Genomic DNA, 27,136 nt, shown 5'->3' on the forward strand with positions numbered 1-27,136 from the left:
ATAACTAATTTACTCGATAAAATATTTATTCCAACATGAAAAATAATAATTAAGACATGTACACAGCACCATGAAAAAACATCCTTGATAATACGTACGCGTGAGGGGGGAGAAGGCAGAAAACAAAATTAATATCATAAGCATTAAAAATTTTAGCATTTTATAAAAATTCTTACCTTTGTAATATAAAACTTCTTTAAGCCATCCAAAAATGATGTGAAAATAGAGGAAACCTGAGGTTTAAGAGCATGACCTAAGAAGAAAAAAGTTCATAATTTAAATTAATAGCAAACTCTGTTTTTCAAAAGATTAAGCTAGTTTAATTTAGTATCCTAAAAAAGTGAAAGTTTCATTTCTCCAATTTTTTAAATCTTCCTACGTTGTATATATAGCATATTGATATTAAGAGCTACATCTTTTATTTTCTTTCAAAAGTCACAACTTTTTGTTTACAAAACTTCTCTTGTTTCTTTTTTAACTCAAATTACTATATGTAATTAATACTACATATAGTTTAGGTTATCTTTCAATAGTATAGTTTATACATAGTAAAATCACTTCATTAATTTTTATTTCATTAAGAACACCCAATGGTGGCTGAGTTTACTTTTATTTTTTTTAATTATGCAGAAACCATTCAGAACTATAACCAAATATGCAGTCAATGCCAAGTTTGAGGTTGTTTCTTAATTAATTCTTAATTCTTCCAGAATTCTTGGCATAAAACTAGTAACTGCTTCCTTAATCACACCCAGAGAGTTAAAATTGCCAAAACAACATAAATGGTATCTCAGAGTCTGTTAAATTAACATCTTTGCCTGCGGACTGAGCTTAATTGAGTGAAAGTCTTTTACTGTTTTCTCATTGTTTTCAGAGTAACAACTTCTTAACTCCCACGACTGTTAGATTAAGAGTCATACATCTGCCCTTAGTGCTATAAGCCCAACTCAGAAAAATGGGCATACCATTTATATAGAATTTTTATAAAGAATTTTAAAGTCTCTAGTAAATCTGAAATTATCTCTAAATAAAAATTTTATTTTTTAAAAATAGTTTTAAGATTTGGGGATGTTTTGTGTTGTTTTGTGCTTGTGTTCTCTCTCTCTGTTTTTTTAAAGCATGGATCCCTTCTTTAAAATAGGTGCAAACAGCAAACGAGTTTCTTCAGTGGGGAGGGGGGAGATGACTTGTAGTCCTTTCTTTTTTTTTTATTCATCTTTTTTTAAGTTCGAATCTGAATCTGTAATACTTATTACATTTTTACTGACTATAATAGGAAACTGACATGAAAGACCAACTAACATAGCCTTAACCAGAGGTTAAGAGTTAGATATCAATGCTATAACTGAACAAAACAAAAAACAACAAAAGTGACAGGCAGATTAGATACAGATCAACCCAGCAATCTTTTCAAGTTCCTGGATCACATGTTTGGGAAATTTTTTTTCTTTTATTGTACCCTGTCAAAAATGCTTCTCCTGCATAATCAGTGCCTTAAAAAAATTCCATTTCTAGACAGTATAAAGTTAGAAATAATATACCATCAAAATACTCATTCTTGTCCCAAATGGAATTTATCCTACTTTAATAATTGGAAATAAATAAACATAAATGTGTGAGTGTGTTAGTCATATTCTTGCAAGAAACTAAAATTATCTGTTCCTCATACAAGCCTTCTGATCCACACATCTTTACGTATTGTATGAGGAGACTCCAAATGTCACTACACTGATGTGAAATAATCCTTAAGGGTCTATGTTCATCTTAACACATGGAAATTTATTTGCACGATTTCCATTAACACTAGTGGGACTTAGTCACATATATCCCTAATACTGAGTTGACATGATAGCTCTGAAGAATAACTATCCTAAAAGCGATACTCACTTTAAGTGCGTCAAGCATTTAGCAGGAGGTGAATACCTAAGAGGATATTATTTTTTTTATTTTTAAATTAATGTTGCCTTTCAAAATAATTACATTCTAAATGTACTCTGGCTACTGTGTTTTGTATTTTTTGGTAAATAAAGGAACTAAGTTTTCAAATTTACTAGTTGAACAGTCTTATTAGTAAATTTGGTGCTGTTACAGTGTCAACTTAAACATTTTTAATTATTTAATAAATATCTACATTTCAAAGAATTGATCTCAAATGGTGGGAAAAGTCTTGGGCCTTGGAGTCAGACAGATTTGGGTTCAACCCCGGCTCTACCACATACGACCTGTGGGCTTTGGCTGAAATGTCTAGCCTTTGAGTCATTTGTAAACCGGGAGTACCACTTTCAGAAACAGTTGTGAGGAGTATTTGATAAACTGTGCTTTTGATAGTGTGCTTGACACTCTACTATGTGCTATTCAAGATTTGTTCACCCTCTTTTGCTTGTGTAGATGATTAAGTCAATCAACAGCACTGCCTATCATAGGACAGGTGCAGGAGATATAAAAATGAATAAGAAACATCCCCTAAATTTGACAAACTTTAGTTTTTCAGAGGAAATCTACAGAACATTTCAATATACTCAATGATATATATCATTTCAATATACTTAAAACATCATTTCAAGGATGCCTGGCTGGCTCAGTCGGTTAAGCGTCTGCCTTCGGCTCAGGTCATAATCCCAGGGTTCTGGGATCGAGCCCCGCCATCAGGCTCCCTGCTCAGCGAGGAGCCTGCTTCTCCCTCTCCCTGCTGCTCCCCCTGCTTGTGTTCTCTCTCCCTGTCAAATAAATAAATAAAATATAAAAAAAACCCTGTATCCATTTCAATATAATGAATTAAAGAGTTGTGTCAGAGGCAGGAGTGAAATTTAAAATATTAACATCTAATAATAAGGCTTGTGCTTTGTTAACAACCAATATGGTACAAACACTGCCAATCAGCCATACGGCTAGTAAAATGTCCTAGACATTCCTTGCTGCGCTAAGCATTATTCTTTAGTTGCTTGATCATGGAGCCATGGCAGGATATATAGATGGAAAGGCTTCAACAGGTAGTGAGAAATCAAAAAGGTTATAGATAGCCAATAAGCAGAATCAGATTTGTCTTTTCAAAAAAATCACTTTAATGGCCATGTAAAGGGTGGCCATGAAAAGGGTGGAAAGAATAGATACAGCCCAGACTAGAGACGGTAGAACCTGCCTTAGAGCATGTTCCTAGATATAGCAATGAGAACGTGGAACAGGAACAACAGATGGCCTGAAGGACCTTTTCTTTAAACCCTCATTTTAAATTGTTAAAATCACAATTATAAATAAAATCTAGTCAGATCATAGTTAATTTTACAAACATGTCTGTGTCTAACATAATTCACTATAATGACAGCATATATAAAAGGATAACACAACATTACTAATCAGATACGTGGCTCTCTTAAGGCCTAGAACTCTAAATGCAGGCTAAAACACACAGAAGGCTTTACTACTTAACTTAAGCATGACCCTCCTTTAAGAAGCCTTTCCTGACTCCCCATGTCAACATGCAGCAAAATCCAGCAGGCTCAACCACTCCTTCATTTGCACCCCAGGGTACCCAGTGTACTCTTATTTCACAACACCTGCAACAATCCTGCACTCATTCTTTTATGTAATTGTCTGTCCTCATTAAACTGAGAGCTTCCTGCAGGACAGGAACTATGACATTCATCTTCCTACCTCTTCATTCAGTACTATTCCTGGCAGGTAACAGCTGTTTCACAAATTTTGTGGCTTCATGAGTTTTTAAAATGACCGCTCCTTACTTACCAAACTGAAACTGTTGGTTGTCCATGAGGCGGATAGATGCAGGAGCACATCTCTGTTTTAAAAAGAAAAAAATGTGATACAAATTTAATACTGTAAAGAAGCTAGACAGGTAGAATAGAAATGTCAACTTTCTGTATTTGAGATCAATAGTTTAGCTCCTAGGAATATATGCAGTAAAAAAATCTTAACTTTTTATATAATTTTAAGATGACAAAACACCAGTGATTTCTACTAAATATTTGGAGGAGAGATCCACATACATAATACATACACATATATGTTGCCAAATCTTTAACTTGTCTGCAACTAGATCTTCTTAATGCCTAGCAAAGATCTATGGAAATACCTAGAAGAAATATTGGGCCTTGAAGTGGATTATTTTAGAACAAAGCAGAAATTTCAAGGACTAAAATCAATGCCTAGAACATTATACATTTGTGAATTATAATGTGTCCTCAGGTCCTTATATCATCTTTTAAAACAAAGAAGATGATGGTGGATATACACTTTTAAGATGAAGAAGATGATGGTGGAATTTTTCTGAGTAAAAGCACTTTTTAAAAAAATTATCTGTGATGTCTTCATACATAACTCTAGGAACTGTTCTTTTTATCCTTTCTCATAATCCATTTTAAATAGAAAATTCCAGACACTATCAATGTCCAGAATTCTAAAATCTTTCAAGGTTACTTGTATGAAAATAGCAACAAAATTATGAAGGATAACATAATGTATCTAAAACTGTGCCAGTGTTAAATTTAATCTAGGCACCACACTAAAAGCTGCAAGGAAAGAAAAATGAGAACAGACAGCCATATAAATTTTGTGATGCTGAAATACTACAATACAAACTCTAGCAAGGTTTAAGTTAGCTACGATTTTTCCATAATATTAAGGCAAGTTGGACTCTAAATACAATTTCATTTTCTATGTAAATTTTTAAAATAAACTTCTACCAAGAGGTTGCTTTCAGATGACAAAATTTTCAGTCATAAACTTTTTAAACATTTATCTTCTGAGTAATAACATCAATAAAATTTGTATCAACACATTTAGACTTATGCAGATCATTCAAAAGAAGACTTAAATGTGCATTATAACATTTTTGCTATTATTCACTTTTAATTAAACAAATACTTAATTTTATAAAATCACTCACAATACACATTTTATTTCACCCGACAAAATGACTAGATTCTTATTTTGAACACTATACAATTTATTTACTCACCTTTGATACTAAAGGTGAGATAATTCAATCTATATTTTAAAAAGGCATTGCCAAGTCTAAAGAAACAGTATTAGGTAATTTTATATACATAGCATAATGATAACCTATTGCCTTACTTTTACAGAATCCTGTGATGTCTAACTTATTTTTACATGTCTTATTTAATATAAGAAACAACCCCATCAGGGTAGCAGAACTGGTATTATACCCATTTTTCAGATGAGTACATAAGAACCAGAGAGGTTAAAAGACTTGTCATATGACTGTTAAATAGACAAAACTAAAAGATAGAACTAGGACCAAGATATCCTGAATGCTAGATAAGCAATATTTCAAATACACCACAAAGCCTCCTAAAAAAATCACTTAACACACACACATACACCACACACACACAAACACAGACACACACAGCTTTAAAACCATATTTGAAACAAAAATTATATGAAAATTATTCACTATACAATTATAAAATAAAATAAAAAATATACGTATAACCTGAGTAATTTCAAATCTTGGTATAAAGATGTCTTTGTAATTGGGTTATGCTTCTAGAAACCAAACCACTTTCCAAAATACTAAAGAAAAATCAATCTTCCTAAAATGTTCCTATTAAAACAGGTATATCAACTTCTTTTTTTAAATTTATTTTTATTCTTATTTATTTTTTTAAGTAGGCTCCATGCCCAGCATGCAGCCCAAAGCAGGGCTTGAACTCATGACCTCAGCTGAGATCAAGAGTCAGACACTTAAATGATTGAGCCACCACCCAGACACCCCAGGAGTATCAACTTCTAATAAGACAGATGAAGCCTGATTAGACCAAGTTTCTTTTCTTCATAAAATAAATAGAATATCACATAAAATACATATTTATATGCTTTGGCTTAAGCACACCAGTAACATATAAGAAAGAATTCAGAGCCCTTCTGGTATTATTAGAAAAACAAACTTTTTTTTTTAAGATTTTTTTTTTTTAAGTAATGTTAACACCCAACATGGGGCTCAAACTCACAATCCTGAGATCAAGAGTCAAACGCTCTACAGACTGAGCCAGCCAGGCACACCCCCACCCAAAAAACAACTTTTAAATTCCTAACAACAACTTGTAACTTCCATCTCCTACTGCCACATAGATTCTACTACTCCTATGCCTACAGCAAGTGTTATTAATGAAAACGACCAGCATAGGCACACAGGTATCAGAAAACGGGGGGGAAGCATATTACATTTAGTAGAGTAAATTTGTAGTGGAATTCAATCTCTGAAACAACTAAAATACAAAAAATATGCAGGCCTTGATAAAATCTTGGTTTGAAAGACTATTTACAAAATACATCTTGGGTACAACTGAAATAATCTGATTGTAGAATGAATATAGGATGTCATTAAAAAATTACTGCTGATTTTCTTAGACATGATAATAGTATCATGACTATGAAGAAAAACACCTTTATTTTTAGATGTATGTATAAATATTTAGAGGTCAAGTGCCATGCTGTCTGCAACTTAATTTCAAAGGGTCCGGAAAACAAAGACACAAACATAAAACAAACAGCAAAAAGTCAATTGTTGAATATATAAGACAGATATACAGGTGATCACTACCCTGTTATTTTAAAGTTTCTTTATGCTTAAAACTTTCAAATTAAAAAAATGGAAAAATAAGTAAGCTTTGGAGCACTTGGTACATATAACAACTGATATTTAATATTACTGAACACGATTTTAACTTGACAGCTGAGTCACATAAACTAGTCAGTCATGTACTACTCCTATTTATACTGAGGCAGGGTAGATGGTTACAGGCTAATACTTATCACAAAAGAATGAAAAGCTAAAGAAAGTTTATTGTATCTAGATAATAAATATTAGCTTTCAATACTGACTTTTTAAAAATTATCAAAATCAAAACAACAGCTTTATTTAGTCTGTTTTTATAGTGTCATATTTTTAAAAGTCAGTAAATGAGTTTTTCAGTTATCATCACAAGTAAATTCTCATAAGTAAATTCCCATTCTCTCTCTCATAAAGTAAATTCTCAAGTTAAAAAACATCATCTAGATTGCTTTATGATCCTCTGGCAATTGATAATCTGTAAATGACTGCATCATTCTAAAAATACAAAGCAAGAAAAGTCTCTTCGAGTTTTACATAAAAACTTGCCACTATAACTAATTTAGTTTAAGTTCCTATAATCAAAAGACCAAAATAATGTTATTTTTAAAAAACAACAACACTCAATCTGGGTAACTCCACCTATGGTTAAGATCAGGTTATGCTTCAACTGCTATAAAACCTCATTTGGAAACCTAAAAATATTTCCTTTAAAACTTAAGAGACATCACAAATCCTGAGAATTTGAGCTCTAAATTCATTCCCATGCTACTGAATTACGCTAGGAGTATTCCATAGATGAGGAAAGGGGGAAAAGGGTCCTTGGGTTAAAGTGACCCCTGGTGGTATGTGATCAGAACTAATCTGAGAGGGAACAGTTTTAACAAGTAATTTTATTGGTGAGTTAATAATACTCATTCAGGGAATTTAAGGAACACTCAAACAAAATTTGCTTACCCAAACTGGAGTTAATGAAATAACTGACGTATTTCCTATTATGATAAATGTGTTTTTACTAGAATCCCTCATGTCATCTGACTTGTACCCAAGTATACTTTATACCTAGTAAATAATCTGAAAAGAGATGAGAAACTCATTATTGACTAATAAGGAAATATCAATTATCTGTGTTTTATCTGAGAAGAAATAAATAACCACATTGACCTCAGAGCACAAGTGTAAGATTGACTAAGTCAAATTGCTGGCAATCTCTTCCCTTCAATGATGCTACAATCAGGAATTTACTTGAATATATAACCTGAAAAATAAAAAACCATCACTTATTAGTCTTATTTACTAAGTGGAAATCTCTATACTAACTTAAAAAGCAACAGATTTCTCAGTCCATTTTCTCCAAAAAATAATCCCTATAAGACATCAAAAGATTTCTGCAAAATTTGTTTTTATGGAACTAAGTCATATCTCTTTCTTATCACAGAGAAAACCAGAACTTGCACTGCAGATGTGACACATTATTTGTGAAGATATCCCTTAGTTTACTAGTTACTGGCAAATCAATATTAAAACATTCCAAATGTCAGCAGGATTTCTACTATTCCAACTTCAGAAAGATAAAATATAAATATAAGCACTAAATGGTAGTACTATATCTATGGTACCTTGGTTAACATATGTATCATCTTTGAATTGAAAAAGCTTGTTTATTCACGAAGTAAATCAAACATTCTGTGTAGACTCTAGAACGGTCCAAATTCCTGAACCTTGAGTTTATTTTGGAGATAGTCTAGTAATCTCATAGTATATCAGAAGCCAAAGTTCCAATATGAAACCCCTTGTACCTAACCATACAAAAATTTAAACACCTAAAATTTATCGTGATATACACCATCTACAGTGATTGCTAGAAGACAGGAACTGTCTATTTCACTCACACAATATCCAATGTACTTTGTTGGATATAAAGTTAAGAGCACACTATCTCATATAGAGATACACACAAAAAAATAAATTAATAAATAAGTTCAAAAAAGGGTATGTGAAGAGAATTCTCTTAACTGCAAATTTCTAGACAGAAAAAACTTAAAATGTAGACAGGTAATTGGTTCTTTCTCAGAGCTGTTACCACAGACAGTATTTTAGGCTACTGGTAGAACTGGTAAGTTCTATTGGAAGTGACAGCTAGAAGTCCACGTTATAAACAATAAGAATGTTCTTTAACAAGAGAATTATCTCTTGGTTTTAAAGAATGAAACAATACATCTTATAAAGTAGATATTTCCCTCCATTTATGTTAAGGGAAGAGCCAAAAGTTAATGCCAAACAGTCTCTGGTTCATCATTTTCATTTTTCATTTTTGTAAAGGTGTAATGACTTGTTCTGAGTAGCTCCTGGTTGAAATTACGTCTTGTAACTGTCCTCAAGTTTAATACATTTTGCTGGATCACAGAGTACAGAATCCAATTAATCAAACGTTTGGCGAGGTTATTTTCTCTGCTTCAGAGGGAGGAAAGAACACGCGCGCACGCATACACTCACTCACTCACTCACACACACACACACACACACACACACACACTCATTTAAAATAACAATGCCATTTTCTACATGTAACAAATTATTTCCAAGAATTACCACTAATATAAAGAAGTTTAATTACTTTATAATGTAAGTGCTAAACCTAGCTCCTTTTAGTTTATTTCAACCCATCCAGGATAAATCAAATTTAAGACAGAACAATTCAGAATTGAGATAGAACAGTCTGACGGTGTCAAACATGAACTATGTACTTCTTTCCAAATTATGGTCTAAACGCTCTAGAAAATAACACCGTACCAGTTTAAAATTGCTCAAAATAAAAGTGATGGTAGGTAGAATGGGCCACACCTTATCAAAAGGTAGAGAAAAAGCTGCCTTTTAATTTGTAATTCTAAAAACCTAGTTCTAATACCGAGAAAGACAGTTTTCAGAGGAATGCATTCTGATCTGTGACACACATACAGTGTTTCCTGTTAATGGAACAAATAGTCCTCCCTCAATACTATAGGGCAGAATTCATAAGTTTTTACTGGGAACGGGAAACGCCAGACTTCAAAAATTGCTTTTGAGCTTATTTCAACACTCTTCCCTTAAAACTTTATAAAGATATCATTGTCATCTTTAAACAAACAATAAGAGAATAATAAAATACACCTGAAACTGATATTCTGATTAAAAAACACTTTCTCCTCTCCTGAGAGGCTACAGTAAGAAATGTTTGCTCAGAAAGTCTTAAAAATCACTTACTTACCCATCTACTGAGTTAAGTTGGAGATTATACTGGACTGCCATTTATAAGATAGAATCACATTAATCTTCCACTAAATCTTCCTTTCTAGTTCCTCACCAGGCAGTGAAGTATTGAAAGAGGACAATCCTCACATGGACAAAGATTAGATGAGATACCTTAGAAAAATCCTTCTGCTGTCAGTATAAAGTTGTTTATTTCCTTCAGTAGGAAAAGTGATGAAAATATACAAAGAGCCCACTTTGCTATTTGTAAACATGCATGTATACGCCTTTCCAAAAGATACATATCCAAAATAGTTTCCCATTTCAAAAGCAACTTGAGTCTGAAAATACCGCAAAAATGGAAGTGCTATGAAATGACAGTGAGAAATTACAAGCAGCCAACTCATTATTCAATCAAGAATTTGGCACAATCATAAACCATGTACCATCTATTTTAATGGATCTTAATTCTCCTGCTATCAGCTGAAATTCCAAATTGCAAACTGAACAACTAGTGCCAAAATCTGATCATTTGCTCAATTTTTCTGCCTCAGAATACTGTTACAAAGCAGGGCTGCACACACAATTCCATTCTTGACCTACAAGATTTGTACATTCTATAAACTGATATGTAAATGTCCATAAATTATAATACAAGGATTTACCCATTTCCAGGGAATATAAACATTAATGCTTGTGTATCTGTGCAGAAGTAAAATAACATATGTTCCCCAAACAGTGGAATATCTTCAAATTGCAGTAACTATTCTGTTTCATTCATACAGGCAATATTTGAGAATAAAATATTACCTATCTAAGCTTTTTAATCAGTTTCAAGCAAGGCAAGCTTTCTAGTTGCATGGTATATAGTCTTTAAAAACTGTCTATTACTAAGTACAAAGAACAAAATTATTAAAATTATAGATTAGAAAGGAGCTTTCTTTTGAAGTCTTTAACCACAGGGTGGCACTTTATCAACCATCACCTTTGTTTATTCCAAACCATACACCCAATACAGTTTTGTGTAGTCAATTTAGATTATGGTCAATGGTGAATATCCAAAGAATTTTTTAAAACAAAAGGGCAATTTTTACTGACTTACACAAGGATGAAGGAAAATTTCACCCTCTGCTTTTCATTAGCACAAGTAGTTCTTCTCTGTTACTTTCCACCAGGGGCATATTAAATTGTACCAAAAACCACATCAGATTATAGCAACTATGTTTAAATCCAACATTTCCATCTTAATAAAATTATAAATTTAGGATTCTGATGTATTTGTACATTTCTCATTAATGAAACCTAAGATATATTTAGATATTTGCAATATGGAAAAGCAGGAGAGCACAAAATATGTCTACCACGACTTCAAAGATCACATAACAACACTTTTTAACAAGTCTACTAAATCTGTGTTCTAGAATGGTGATCTTGTGAAGGGGAATATTTAGCCAACATAGACTGAACGTGACCTCAATGAGATCATTTATTGAAAATATATACAAACCAGATAGTTTTATAAATTCTATGATTTTTAAAAAAAAAATCTAATTTGGCATTCCTTCTTATTTTGCCATAAAAAATGGAGACAAGGGCCAATTAAAAAGATGTTATTCAAAACTTGAACAAGAGAAATAATATGAACTATATCTTTTATTATAAAGCTTTTTTGGGAGGGAAATAATCAAGCTTGACAGACAGAAAGCAAATAAAAGTAATTAACACAAAGAATAAATTATAATACAAAGTGAAAACATCTTAATAAAAAAGTCATTAAGATGGAAATTGGTAAGAAAATATAACTTAATTATGGAAAATGGTTTGTTCTGATTTTTAGTTGGCGAACTTAGTTATTTTGTAAACAAAATAAAGAACACCAAAACCTAGCTTTCCATTCTCCTAGGTTTTAACTAACTCACAGGCAAAACCATGAGGTTTTGCAAATAGTTCTTTTATTCTTTAACACCTGGGCTATCTTAAATTTGAAATTACTTTCCTTTGCCTCTAAGTGTGGAAAGTTTTCGCAACAGTATTAAAACACACTTGAACTTTACTGCTCAGTGCTCAGATATTATGTTAGAATAACAAATATTTATTCCTAAAACTTATTTCCACTCCTTTATTCAACAGTCCTGCTTTTAAATATTACAAATATTTAATATTACATGAATTATACATACATAAATATATTAACAATATTTAATATATGTGTTGAGATATTTACATTTTAAAATAGTATTTAAATATTATACCATCTCATTATTTTAGCATACATAGCATAATACTCACTGCATATTCTAGCTCCCTAATCATAACATAATATCCCCAAATTAGGGGAATTAGGGGCTCTTCTTGTATAAATTTCAACTACTAACATTCGCTTTTGCTTTAACACCACCAAAGTAACCTGCCACAAGTTCAAGAATGTTCATTCCGGGACTATACTTCTTTATTTAAACTCTTCCTCCTCCCAGCAGTAAGACAATCAAGATTAAGAGGCCTACGGCTAAGTCTTGATGAAGGAAGCAATCTAACTGATAAATAACTGAAGCTACTTGGAAATTATAAAAATTACCTTTGTCAACTGTGAGATTAGGTGACCATATAACTGAACTTCCTGCAAATGGAAAACTGACAGAAAAAAATGACTGTCTCAGAAAGCAAAAGTATATGAACTCAAGAACATTGGAAATGGTAAATATGTGAGTAAATGTTAACATATTTGTGCTTATTTTAAATTTCTTTAAAACATTTAGGGTGGTTGTCTTGGGATGGTGAGAAGATAAGACTCTTGACCACTTTCCATTTCAATACCTTACAAAGTCCACAATGAATACACAGTATTTGTTGGATATCATTCCTTTGCCTCATCAGATCCTCCCTTCACCCTGCTCTTGATACCTGGAAGCCGACCTATATGGGTCACATCAGAAAGCTCCCTTGCCCTCAAGATTCTAGTTACATATAGCTGATGGGAAGTACTAAAGAACTCTAGGAGTTTGGAGAAAGCAAGAAGAAACAGGCTGGAGTATATTCCCTTAATTTCCTCCCTGCTGGGAAATGTTGCAATAAAATTTTTCTAAAAACCATTGTAGTTCAACCAATGAACCAAATGCCTAAAGAAATGCAAGAATTTCTACAATGATACACAGAACATAGCAATAAAATTACGTGGCATTATCTGGTCTCTTAAAAATCCTTGATATCTTTTTTTCAAGAAGGGAAGAGAAAATGGGAATTCTTACCTTATAGCTAAATATATTATGTTATATTATGCTGTATTATGTTATTTAATTTAAACTATAGCTTCGGTAATATTATAAAACAAAGTAGGGCCTAGTAGTAGCACATTCTGAGAATTGAGAGAGTTTGATTACCTATACTTAATTTCTGTATTTTTGGATAATTGACATTCAGCCATTTATTTTAATTTCAATAACTGTCTTAGTTTAAGAAAAATTATATATTACTTCAAATTAATCACAAAATGTCTTATCTAAAAATAATTTAAGAAAACATAACATTCATTAAAGGCAGAGTCATTCAAAGCCATCAACCCAAGTACATATCTTACCTTGGCTTAAAATCGCACAGCACTCTTTAAACCAAAAAATAAAGAAATAGCAACTGCACTTACAGGGATGATTTTTCATTACCTTTTCATATAAAACTGGGTAAAACCACATATATAACACAACTAAATATGAAGATTATATGTGACATATCAAAATCAATTACGCAGTAGAATTTTTAAAAATATAAATATAGATGGGTGGGGTTTTGTTGTTGTTGTTTTCTTTTTACCTGTTTTGCAATTTCTCTTAAACAGGCTACTCCTTGTTCAAAATTAGGGAAAGCTACTGAGCCATACTTTTGGTATTCAGGGATTGGTCTGATTTTTATTGTAGCTTCTGTTATCACACCAAGAGTTCCTGAAAAAGAAGGGGGAATAATCCAATATATCACATGCCAATTTTCTAAATCATATTTAAATCTATTTTATCTATTTATTCTATTAATGTATTCTATTCATATTTAAATCTATTTATTCTATGTGGGGAATAACGGCTACTCAAGTTTTTTTAGAAAAACAACTAAACAAATTTTATACTTTCTAAAAAAAAGGTTTGGGAATACATTTTTCTTATGTTATGCATAAATACTTTAAAACATTTTTAAGGTAACCTTCCTCCAAGACGGTTACTTTTAAATAGTTTTAAAAGTATTACAACCTATTAAAAGAAAAAAATTGTTGAAAAACAACAGGTTTATATATCTCAAACATTCAGACAAAAGTATATTTTGATATTTGTGCCTACTTTTACTGTGAGAAAAATTTGCTGGGGCAAAAAGAAAGTTCTATGAGAATTTAAAATGATAGAAGAAATTAGAGGGACTATTATTACCTTGCCTTTTTCCTAGGAATTCATACAATGACAACGGCAATACTAAGATGCCCTTGTAAGACACAAAAAAAAAAACCCAGACCAGGTATTTCAGAGACAGAGCAGTTACCATACATATCTAGTACAAGAGAACCACCAATGAAATAAATGCTCTTTCCTTTATTACACGGAGGATGGACAAATCAAATAGGAAAAAAGAAAGTTAAATATAAACTACATTCTATGAGATCTAAATAACTATGCTAAAATATCTGAAGAGACATGGTTATAATGATTATATTCAAGAAGCCAAGCTTTTTGAATTAGTGGTTTCTGATGTACAAATGGTAGAAATTATTAATACTATTAGTAAATTTTCTGAGAATCATGAAAAAAAAGAATAAAGAGGGAAATCTCTGAATTGGAGAACTTAATGATAACACTAGGAATAAATAAAAAGTACCACAAAAACCAAAGTTTCCAGTAAATTTATAATACACCCAAAATGTCAATACAGAATACAAGATTAAAAACTAAGAGTCCATTAAAAAGTAAATTACATTAGATCACAGTACGTTCATCACCTACACAAATGATTGCCTACTGAGATATCAAATATGACCATATTATAATTTGTAAAATCACAAAAACTCTGCAAGTCTGGCCTGATTAGTATTTAAATAAAAAGTAAATATATCTTGTAAATTTTAAAGGATCACAAAAATGACTAAAGCTTTATCTTTTATTTTAGTATCTTTATTGAGATATAATTCACAAACCATAAAATTCACCCATTTAAAGTGTAGAACTCAATATATTTTCAGTATATTCACAAATATATGCAACTATCATTAAAATCTAAGTTTAGGGGGCACCTGGGTGGCTCATTCAGTTAAGTGACTGACTCTTGATTTCGGCTCAGGTCATGATCTTGGGGTCATGGCATCAAACCCCACACTGGGCTCTATGCCCGGTGTGGAGTCTGCTTCTCCGTCTCCCTCTGCTCCTCCCCCACTCCCCCACTCTCTCTCTCTCTCTCTCAAATAAATAAAATCTTAAAAAAAAAATCTAAGTCTAGAACATTTTTATCACCCACAAAAAGAAACCCTGTACCCGTGAAACAGCCATTCCCTGTTTCCCTACACATACACTTCAGCCCTAGACAACCACTAATCTAGTAATTATCTCTATAAATTTGCCTATTCTGGACATTTCATGTAAATGGAATTTTACAATATGTGGTCCTTTGTGACTGGCTTCTATGTTTTCAAGGGTTATCCCTGTTATAGCACATATTAGTACTTCATTCCTTTTTAATTGTGGACAATTATTCCATTGTATGTATAACTAATTTTGTTCAACCATTCATTAGCTGATGGACATTTGGGTTACCACATTTTTTTAAACTAGATTACCAGTTTAATATAAAACATGATACTACTCAGGCAAAGCCAAGATGAAAAAAAAAAAAGAGATGCATAGGACAAAGTATGGGGGAAGGGGCTCAGAGTTTCCATGCCCTCCCAGCCAGCACCTCCATGTGTTCACCACCGTGGAAGCTCCCTGGAATCACATGTTAGTGATTTTTATGGAAACTTCATTACATAGGCATGATTGATTAAACCACTAATTCAATGTCTAGTCCCCCTCCCCTCCCTAGAGCTGAAAGTTCCATAGGTTTCCACCTTTTGGCTACTTCATATGAATAATGCTATCATGAATATACATATAAATTTACATACATATTTTTGCGTGGATGTATGTTTTCCTTTTTCTGGAATACATACATGAAGACTTTTTTAATTTCAGAAAAACCTCTGGTCCTATTCCACATAACCCTGCCCTCAGCTACCTTTTCCTAAGGCTACATTCCGGGCAAGAACCACCAAGAGGGGGGAATGGGGAGGAGGTCAGTTCATTTCTTGTACCCAGCCTTAGCTGGTGGGACAGAGGCTCTACTTGAAATAACACACTAATACTGGTGACCCAACTGCCCTTAGCCTGACTTGTAATGAGATGGCATCTCGCCAGGAGACGCAAACCAAGAAGATCTGTTTTCCTTCCCTCTTTTCCCTAGCACGGAGCTACTAAAGTAGGGATGTCCTCAGAGAAAAGCATGCCATTGCTCCCCTTCCTCCCCTCCAGAGCCAGGCTCAGAGACTCAGAGACTCAGAGACTTGTTCTCAAGGGGCTGAGGAGGGAGAGGGAAAGGGAACACAAGGCAAAAAACAGCTCCTAATCTCTTTCCAAAGAAAATTACTTTGTTTGCAACAAACAGAGTATGGAGAAGTTCAAGCCTAAGAACACTCTGAAAACAGTGGAGGATGTAAAAGGTAACTGGGAGGACATAGGTAAGTTTATTGGAGATAAAGGCAACATTGTATGCCAGCTAGTTTGCTTGTATACAGTGTGGAGGACCCCAACTATGGTCAGAGAAGAATCCCGAACACTAACCTCAGGAACCATCCCTTCTAAGAGATACACAAAATGGGTGAATTTTATGGTATGTGAATTTTATTTCAATAAATCTATTAAAAATAACCATAAGTTAATTAATTCTCTAAATGAATTACAAATGAAACTTCAGAGTTATTTTCTTAAATAAGGAGCTAACAGTTATACATTTTACAAATAGGAAAATTTTTTAGAAATAAACATCTTAGACTATAAAAGGAGTCTAAAAGAACTTCTAAACCTTTGCCAGAGAAGAGGTAAAAGGGTGACAGGTAAACTAGTACTATGGTGTCTCCTCATCCACCAATACAGAATTATCTATCACACTTGTTTGTTCCTACCAAGTCATATCAATTTAATTTTTATTTCCCTACCACATACTGACACCATCACTAAGCTTATTTGTAATTCTTTCAACTCTTTTCAACATTTTTAGAAGCTCCTGGTAGCCTTGGAATTAACACCTCATGTTAAAAGTCATTTCTACAAATGAATTGAAATTTGACAGGCATATACTCTGAAACACAGGAATCATCTTCTCTATGTAATCTAACCACAGATTATAGAACACTTTAATAAATACTTGCTGAAACTCAAAGTCACCAGATTGAAATCCATTAAGGAAAAGGTCAGTATAAGCCATGATTGCAGACAGGAACACTTTTCTACTTAAAACTAAACTCCAAGTTCCCACGTTTTTGTGAAATCCTTCCTTAATATCTGAGAAATGGAGCCATCTGAAAATACTTCTTTGAATTATAGCATGTAATATCATCTAATACAACTTAAATATAATCCAGGAAAAAGCTGGAAACCATTTAAATGCCAATCATTGAGGGTCTGGTTAGCGTACATTCAGTAGCTGTCAAAAAGAATGAAGTGGCTCTAAATGTAATGATATGAAGTAAGCTTTAGAAAAGGAAGTGTAAAGCAGAAAGACTGCATACATATATACTTAAATATAGCAGTTAAGTATTTACTCTGAACAAAGGAAATGCTCAGAAAAAGGGACAGAAGGGCAGATTTTCCCTTACACATCCTTTAGTACCTTTTGAATTTTGTACATTTGTCCATATTTTAATTTTGTATACGTATTTACTTATTCAAAAAGTTGATTTTAAAACATATATCCCTTTACATCAGCATTCTAATTCTACATCAAAATTCCAAGGTACCAGCAAAAAGTGACCATGACTTAAACTTCTACCTACCTGTATTGCTTCCTCTGTAGAGTAAGCACCCTAAAGTAGTAAACCCACCATAACATTGAAAGTGAGGTAAAAAAAAAAATAATAAAATAAAAATTAGTAAAATGAGACTTTGCATTATTGCAAGGCTAATGAAATGCCCAAGGCAAGTCTCTGCAACTATCCAGCTATGAGTCTACAGGCGGTCCTACTGTGAAAGCAAAATCATCCAGGTCTCAGAGAGCAGCTTCCATCCAGACTTACATTCAACTTAGCCCATCACAAATGGATATATCTAAAGTCACTTAATCAAAAGGCTCGTTTCTGTTGTGTTATTATATGTATTGATTCTTTTGCTCTGGGAATATTATGTCAGTGGAGTGACAGAAAAGACTTGGATTACTTATCACTTGATTATATGTATACTGTACCACTTTATACACTTTTATATTTTATATCTACTTTATATAATTGCTTATAAATAACTCCATGGCAATATGACATCACAGAGGCTTATACATCATTCGCTTTTCTGTTTTATCAAAACTACATTATAATAAATTTAAGAATTTTCTATTTTATAATTTTCAAATATAATATTTGTTCTCAAGAAAACTAAAAGCTTCAAGTGCTATTTGATATAAAATGCAAGTATTTGCTTAAAGTAAATAAACTCTTTTGTAATTTGACAATATACTTTCAGGTGACTTTGGGACTAAGAAGAATGGCAGTCATTTGACTCTGAATCTTCCCCCCTCTGCATTTTCCCCGCAAGACATAAAAATCAACAAGAAACAGAAAACCACATATAATAATGAAACAAAACTTTCAATATTACTAGGAAACAAAAAAACACTCTGAACTTGACATTACCTGTTAAACAGAGAGAAAACAAATGCCAAAAGACCTACTGCTAGCTTGTAAGGGTAGGAAGTAAGGGGAGGCTCAAAAGATTTTATATGGAAAAACAGAGAGTATCAGAGGACCTGGAGGAAGCAAAGATAAAATCAACCACAGACAGCAAAAGCACAACAATAATACCAAAATCCTGTACAGGGAAATCCATAGCCCTGGCTATGGGGAGGGGTTTGAAAATGGGAAGAACTAGAAATGGCAGCCTTGGTGAAGCAAGGGGAGTATTTTCAGGGGAGCATCATATTCAGAGAAGTGTGGCACTCCTTGGAGACAAAGTAATGATGGGAAAGAATGAAGTAAGAGAGGGAAATTAAAGATCCTATAGAAATAAGAGAGAAAGAAGACATGCCAAGCCTTCTCCCACCAAAAATACCACCATCCACAAAACAAGTAGCACAAGAGAGGGTAGGAGTGACAGAAAAGGACATTCCCAAACTACAAAACACTTTCTAAGTAATAAATAGCAATAGAAAAAAGCAGACCAAATCCACAAAAACTACTGGAAAAAGACAAAATATAAATAAAAGCTTTTCTGCTGATGAAGTCTCTCCCCTAAACCAACCAATATGCTGGAAAAAAAAAAAAAACAGTAATAAACATCTCAAACTGAATTAAATACTGTCAAGCAAGCATTTGGGAATATTAAAAAAAATACCTGAGTCAGAAATACAAACATTAAAAGTGGACAAAAAACAAGAAGAAATGAAATAAGAGATGACTAATTTCAGGAAAGGAAAAGAACAGCAGCAACAACAATAAAAAAAAATATAAAAACTGAAGGCTAAGTTATAAGGTATCCAAGGAGAACAGAGAATAGATTCAAATGAAGACTCAATAAAGGGCACTGAAGAAAAGCAGGAAAATAACCAAGAGAATGAAAATGAAATAAAGAAAAAAGTTGGGGAATAAGAGGGTCAGAGAAATAGTGGTTGAAATGCCAAACAAGCAAACATAGTCCGACATAGTATAACTGGTGTCCCTGAAGAAGAAAAATCAAAACAATGGGGGGAAACCCCTAATATTTAACACTAGATACAAAAAAAAAAACTTTCCAGAAAGAATAAAAGACGTAAATATAAACATAGAAAGGGTCCACTGGGCGCCCCGCAAAACAACCTAGGACAGTCAACTCTGAGTTATAAAAGTCGTAGACTTCAATAATAAAGAAAAAAATCCTCAGGACACCCAGGTAAAAAAGGGAAACAAGCTATAAAGGCAAAAGAACTAGCATTAGATTTCTTTAAAACAACATATAAAACCGGGCAACACTGGGGCAGTAGTTTCAAGAAACAAGGAAGCAAAGGGCAACCCATGGATATTATAACTACTCAAGCTGTCCTGCAAGTGTCAAGGTCATACAAAAGGTAAAATTACACAAAGGACTGATAATAAGCATTTCACTTATTTCAACATAGAGCAAAGGCAAAAACAAGGGTGGATCATGGGTTAAAAAAAATAAAAATGTAGCTTTTAACCATTTTTCAAATAAAATAGCAAATTCTTTTGAGTTACTAGTAAATTCCATACATAAGAAAAGAATGCAAAGCATTTCAGAGGTTTTAACTATTTATTATAATTTTCATTATATTGATGTTATAGCACCTAAAATGGAAGGAAGCTGCTAATTGAAAAAAAATCATTATGAAAAACTCAAAACAAGACAAAAACATTAAATTTAACATGGTTAGTCACATGTAAAACTTAGTAGGATCAGGAAAATACATTTTTTTAATGATAATCCTTTCAAGGTTATCATCAGATGATTTAACTATAGCAAAAAAGTATTTTTAAAACTTGAGGAAAAGTTTATGATTCACACTGAAGACAGGAGGTTATTATTTAGAAAAATATTATTCAGGAAAGAAAAAGAACAGCAGCAACAACAATTAAAAAAATATAAAAACTGAAGGCTCAAGATAGCAGATAAAAATACATATTATAAAAGAATACGAACTTGTTGTGATGAGTACCAGGTCATATACAGAAGTGTTGAATCACTATATTGTACTCCTGAAACTAATATTATAATGTATGCTAACTAGAATTTAAATAAAAAGTTTAATAAAAAAATAAAATTCAAAGGTAAAAAATAAAATAAAAAAGAATATGATTTCACATAAATTAACTTTCTCAATCATGCTGTCTCCTGGCCTACATTAAGATGACTCTATATCCACATACAGAGATGGAGCTTAAGGACTATAAATACACTTGTAAAGATCACTGATGTCAAAATAATAAACAGCAACAACAACAGTAATAAATTTAACATTTGTTGAATACTTAACTAAATGCTTACAGACTGCTTATCATAATCTCATTTAATCCTCACAAAAGCTTATGAAGATGGATTTTTTTTTTATTATCCCCATTTTATAGCTGAGGACACTGGCATAGAGAATTACCTAATCTACACAAAGTCACAGAAATTTAAGTGGTGGAACCAGGATTGAAATCCAGATCTGAAAGATTTCATCATTCATGCTCCTAAATCACTATGGCATTTTACATGTATATTTATAGTAAGAGCTCATTTAAATACAGTAATTTGCCCTAGTATATACATTTAACAAATCGTATTTCTTTGCTTACTTTATTATTATGAGTTTACCTTCCTTAAATTCAGAGAATAATTTACTATTGAGGGAGGTAGTCTAGTCATTTAGATACAGTTGAAACTATTTTAAAAGGCGTAAAAGACCAAATTATCTCTCCAGTTACCCTGTAACCCTTACCACTCTATTCCTAGACCTGCTGCCTACTCCACCCTACAGTTAAATTTTATGTTCCAGTTACACTGGAAACCTGGCCGCTACACCAGGCAGACGTGGCTCTTCTCACTTCTAAGTCTGCCCACCTGCAGTTCTCTCTGCAGGGCAACTCCCTCCCCACCTTATTCCCTCGACTCCTTATCAACCTTCAAGGACCACTTTAGGCATGACCCCTCTGAAGAGGCCTTCTTAAGCACCCATCAATGTGAACTTTGTCTATATTTCTCCTGCATTTACTTCTATCATATAATTTATTGTACTGTATTATAAGGGTCAATTGTTACCTGTGTCCTTCATTGTGCCAGCACAGTACCTGGCACCAAAAATTTTAAAATACTAAGCAATGGGAGAAAAGAAATGTCTGATACGGTTACTTAAAAAGATCATTTATATTTACAGTTGACTCCAACTATGTATGCACCAATAGTAATAGTATAATTAATGACTATCAGTTTTAATACCTATTTGTTACTCAATTTGACACCTGGTGGCAAAAGGTTATATATTTTAGTTAACTTTTGGATGATGTGTTAGTATAAGAAGTTGCAGAATATTTACCAAAGAACAATATTATTTTAAGAGAATTTAACATTTTTTTCTCATTAAAAATGTAGTTCTATCTTTCCATAGAAGAGTATACTGATCAGAAAAGGAGTAAGAGGGTAAACTGGTAAGACATCTTGACAAAGGTTTATCATTGATTATCATGAAAAAATACCTAAGCTATATCATTGGTCATCAAATCACTAGTTGACCTCTAGCCTGTCACTGAGACATAGTTTGTTATTTTTTCCCTCCCTGACGTTACCATCAAAAGATAGAATTTATGTCCTATCATCCTAGTTTATTGTAATTGCTCAGCTAAATGTTTTGAAAATTTTCTAGGTACCATCTTCAAGGTACCTAGAAGACGGTAGCTTGTACCATCTTCTAAACTAGTAATGAGTTCCTCCACCAATTTAGAGACACTTATTTTATCTTATTTCTCTGGATTTAAGGGATAACTCTCTCTACCATTCTAAGAATTGACAAACACTACTATGTTCATCTTATCCATAAAATTCACCACATAAAAGTTAGTTTGCAAAAACAGAAGGTCAGTTTTTTCCTCATCAGTACAGCAATTAAATGTTTTGTATGAGATAAAGAATTATATTCTAATCCATCCCAGCATTAAGTAACCAAGCAAAGAATAGTAAATAGTAAAAAAAAAAAAAAAAAAATTTAAAAGATACGTAAATCAACAGGATTTTAAATTCCACTTCTTCAAAGAATCAAATAGCAAGTAACAAAAGGTACAATTATAGAAAGACAAGACACTAAGACAATACTTTCTCAGCCCTTTCCCCCTGAGAAGTCAGACGAGATTAGAGAATACTATAAAATTTTAAAGCAAACCATTTTAAATCTTAACAACTACTCTTCCTAAAATCATTGATTAAAAACTCTAAAACAAAAATAAAATACCAAAAGGCTAACTTATCTCTAAAACTATAAAAACCAAAACGTAAAAGGGATGTTTAATAAGATGTTCTCATAATAAAAACTTTATGAAGTACTAAAATAATAAAACTTAAAAAAAATCACCATTCTTTAAATATATAAAACAAGTCTTTCTTTCAAAGATCTTATATCACAATATCACAGATTTTCAGAAAACTGAGTCACTAACCTGTATTTCTTTGTAATAAATTTTGTTATATTTACCTTCAGATCCCATGATGAAGTGATGGATATCAGGGCCTGTTGACATACGAGGTCCTTGACAGCTTTTTTCTATTATACCTCTAGGTGTTACCATTTTTATATGAACCACCTGTTTAATACAATGCACGATGTAAATTCTACATATTTGTTAGGGAATGTTGTGCGTGTGTGTACACACATCCATCTATATTTATTAAAAACTCTACTTTTAAAGATATTGGATTAAGTGATAAATGGTGATACCCTTCAGAATTCTAGTATCTTTTAATAATTCTTAGACTAAAAATAAATTTTAAATAACTTTAAAAGAAGAAAAAAATCATTCTAAGGTTGTTATTGATTTGGGTATATTCATTCATCATCTTAAAAAAATGAAAAGCACTTTTCTTTTCTTTTTTAAGATTTATTTATTTTGAGAGAGTGAGAATGAGAGAGAGAGAGAGTACATGAGAGGGGGGAGGGTTAGAGGGAGAAGCAGGCCCCTCGCCGAGCAGGGAGCCCGATGCAGGACTCGATCTCGGGACTCCAGGATCATGACCTGAGCCGAAGGCAGTCGCTTAACCGACTGAGCCACCCAGGCACCCAAGCACTTTTCTTTAAACCAAATTTAGTCTAGGATTATCCATGTTGCAAAGAACTAAAGGACGAAAGAAATAATCAATGATATTTTAATAGGTTCATTCTTTCACTTATTTAACAGTACTGATGAATCACTATTATTCACATCAAGCTGCTTCAAATGCTTAGAATTCTAAGAAAACACTTATTCTTGCCTTATTCCCACCCTCAATTTATCTACTTTGCCCACTTAGTAGAAAAGAATGAAGTATTAATTATAATCAGGTGAAAAATGGGATGAAGAGGGAGATGTAGTGATTGAATTAAAGAGAAGAAAAGAGACATGCATGTGATACAAGTCTCACACCAGTGAGAAAGTAAGTATATTGGAAGTCGAGGGTCACGCAAAAATAGTTCCTGAAATCCAAATCAGGAAATGGTTAGGTGAAAATCCAACACATTTTTACAATAGCTTTTTGACAGATAAACAAAAACAGTCTATTTATTATTTAAGGAAATGAGCAGAGGACATTAATAAACAATTCACAAAACAAAAACTAAAAATCACCAATGAGGACATTTTAAAAAGTATACATTCACTAGCAATTAAAGAAAATAAAAAAATTAAAAAGACAAAATTATAAATACAAGGTCCAATAAAATAAAGATTCTCATAGTGCTAGTGGGAATGCCAAATGGTACAAATTTCTATGAAGCATTTTGGCAATAAAGATTCAAAGACTTAAAAAACATATATAAACATCTTGATTCAACCATTCAAGCTCTCTAGGAACTTGCCCAAAGAAAGTGATTAAAGATGTATGCTGAAGAAATTACTAAAGAAGACATTTTCCCCTTTGTTTCCCACAATTTTGAAATCAAGGATAATTTAAATATTCACTAATAGGGAATTACTTTAATAAACCATGAATTATCAATAAAAGAGAATTATATGCACTCTAAAAATGATAGTGTACATTTACATTTGTCTTTGTTCATTTACAAGTTAATATATGGACAGTATAGTTTAAGGAGATTAAACACAGCATGATCCTTTTTTATATTAAAAGCTAGATATACACATGCAAGTAAGCACATTAGGATATATGCTTATAATCTGTGGTCCTTAAGGCTCTCCAAAAAAGGAATAAAATAAATTACATGCTTTAGCAGTCCTAAATGTAGCAGTCTATCACGTTTGCTTAACTATGATAAAGTTTTTAATAATCCAATACTAAAAGGATTAAATTCTCTCCTCTGAAATTGAATTTATTTGTAAAAAGAAAAATGTGATTTCTAAAATATCCTCAATTAAAAAAAAAACAGGATAATGTAAACATTTTAAGTGTTTATAATATATACTTATAATAATTCCATGCAGTGAGTATCATTATTTTACTTTACAGAAGAGGAAACAAGTTTAGAAAGGTGAACCAATTTGCACAAGGTCACACAACTAATCACTGGAAAAGCTACACATGGAACAAATGATATCTAATCCCTAGCCAGAATGCCCACAGTTACACTATTACCACACTAGCTCCCAGAACACTGGCAACAGATCAGCTAAAATGGTGTGCACATAAACCATTACAGGTTGTACTGCCACCTACTATAACATTTTCAATCAGGCTCTTTAATTCTATATAGAAAAAAAATTTTTTAAGGAAAATAAGTATAAACTCTCCTAAGGCAAAAAAGTGGCAATGATGAGATCACTTAAATAAATGGACTAAAATCTTGGGAGAGTTGAAGACTGAGGCTCCATGAAGCTTATAACATAATGTTTATATATAAGTAAGATACTATGAAGCTTCTATAAACCTTAAATATCAGTCACTTGAAAAGGAGCAACTATAAATAATGACCACAGTTGTATTTAAACTGCTTCTACTATACATAGTCAACTTTACTATAATCAAAAGGGGTATACTTTTGGGGAGACCTTACCATCCAACTCCAAAAAAGGCTTTAATCACTTCACAGTAATAGACTAATCAATTATGACATAGTAACCAGAAAAAAATTTACCAGGTCCTCAATATTGCCATAGATATTCTTCTTCATGCCCGATGCCCGAGTAGATACCCATCCTCCCACAGTGCTGAATTCCAGGGAATCTGGTTCATGACCTGTACAATAACCACTTTCTTTAAGCTGAAAAACAAAAAATGTAGTATTTTACTAGTGAAAATGAGACCATTTCACATAGCATTCAACACATTAACTCTTCACACTTTAAAATTTCCATATGTCACTGGTATTTGGACTCATTAAAACCTATATAGAAAAAGAAATACTTATATCATGCTCATTCAAAAAAATTTTTAAGCTTTTGCCCAGTGGAAAACTTTACAAAACTAAAAAACATGGACCAAAAGACAGGTTCGCTAGCCAATCTTACTCCTTACATCCTTTGAAAATAAAATCAACTACCATCCCTACTTTTTTTTTATCACAAAGAGACAATTTAAATACTTATGGAGATCAGATTATCCTTAAATAACTGCCAACTTCACCTAAACACTTTCAATAAATAAAGCACTTAATCTCTTGTTCTCCCTACCCTAATATAATATGCAGCAGGCCTGCAGAAAATCTAAGCAAATTGCCTGTACTTAATTCTCTCAAGGAGTCATGTGTTTTAATGTACAGCCATCTGGCTAGGTTTCCTGAATGTAATACCATCATTTATTTGTGATGCAGATCATGCATTCCTGTACATTAAATAGTCACTTGTTTCTCATTTTTCTATATTAGCTTGGCTTTGCCATCTGCACAGCACCTGAAGTTGAATGGATGCCCTTTACTGCAACACCACCAAAGCCATTCCACTGAAATCATTTTAAAGACTCAGCCATCTCATGTCAAATGGTACAGGCACCACCATCTGCACACTCACTGTCTACTGCACTCAAGCCCATCAATCTGTATTGACCATTTTGATAGTCATCCAGTTAAGCAACTGCTTCTATTTTTCAAGTAAGCCATGCAGAGATGCAGAATGTGTCAACTATGTTTGTATCTGTAAGTATGGTATAAAAGTTGTGATCCAAACTGAAAGAACCTAATAGGTTAAACATAATTTGTTAGCTTTTGCACATAAGCATTGCAAATTATTTATCTTTTCTAATATTTCTGCTAGGAAGACAACATTTAAAAAGACATCAATTATTAATAAATTATTTTCACTAAATATTGAAGGTGTTTATTTAATTTTAAGAAGTTATTAACTACTCACAAAGTAGCTTAAATATATGAATGAACAATTTAAAATGATTATCGGATTGTTATTTTATAGTTCTTCCCTAATTCCCAAACTATATTCATATTATTTACTCT

The 27,136-nt window shown here is 32.5% G+C and overlaps 1 protein-coding gene across 1 annotated transcript in view; it reads right to left on the minus strand.

Moving 5' to 3' along the window:
- The window catches only part of AGPS (alkylglycerone phosphate synthase), a 147,651-nt gene that overhangs the window by 48,000 nt on the left and 72,515 nt on the right, over positions 1-27,136 (minus strand). The window contains exons 9-13 of the mRNA XM_028123497.2: positions 25,826-25,951; positions 23,237-23,345; positions 13,622-13,749; positions 3,742-3,793; positions 177-253 (exon numbers count right to left, since the gene is read on the minus strand). Coding sequence (XP_027979298.2) covers positions 177-253; positions 3,742-3,793; positions 13,622-13,749; positions 23,237-23,345; positions 25,826-25,951 — 492 coding nt within the window. The remainder of the gene's footprint in view (positions 1-176; positions 254-3,741; positions 3,794-13,621; positions 13,750-23,236; positions 23,346-25,825; positions 25,952-27,136) is intronic.

This window comes from Eumetopias jubatus, unplaced genomic scaffold (genome assembly GCF_037043125.1).
Source record: "Eumetopias jubatus isolate StellerSeaLion01/CBP00866 unplaced genomic scaffold, mEumJub1_p1.0 scaffold_3, whole genome shotgun sequence".
Lineage (NCBI taxonomy): Eukaryota > Metazoa > Chordata > Mammalia > Carnivora > Otariidae > Eumetopias > Eumetopias jubatus.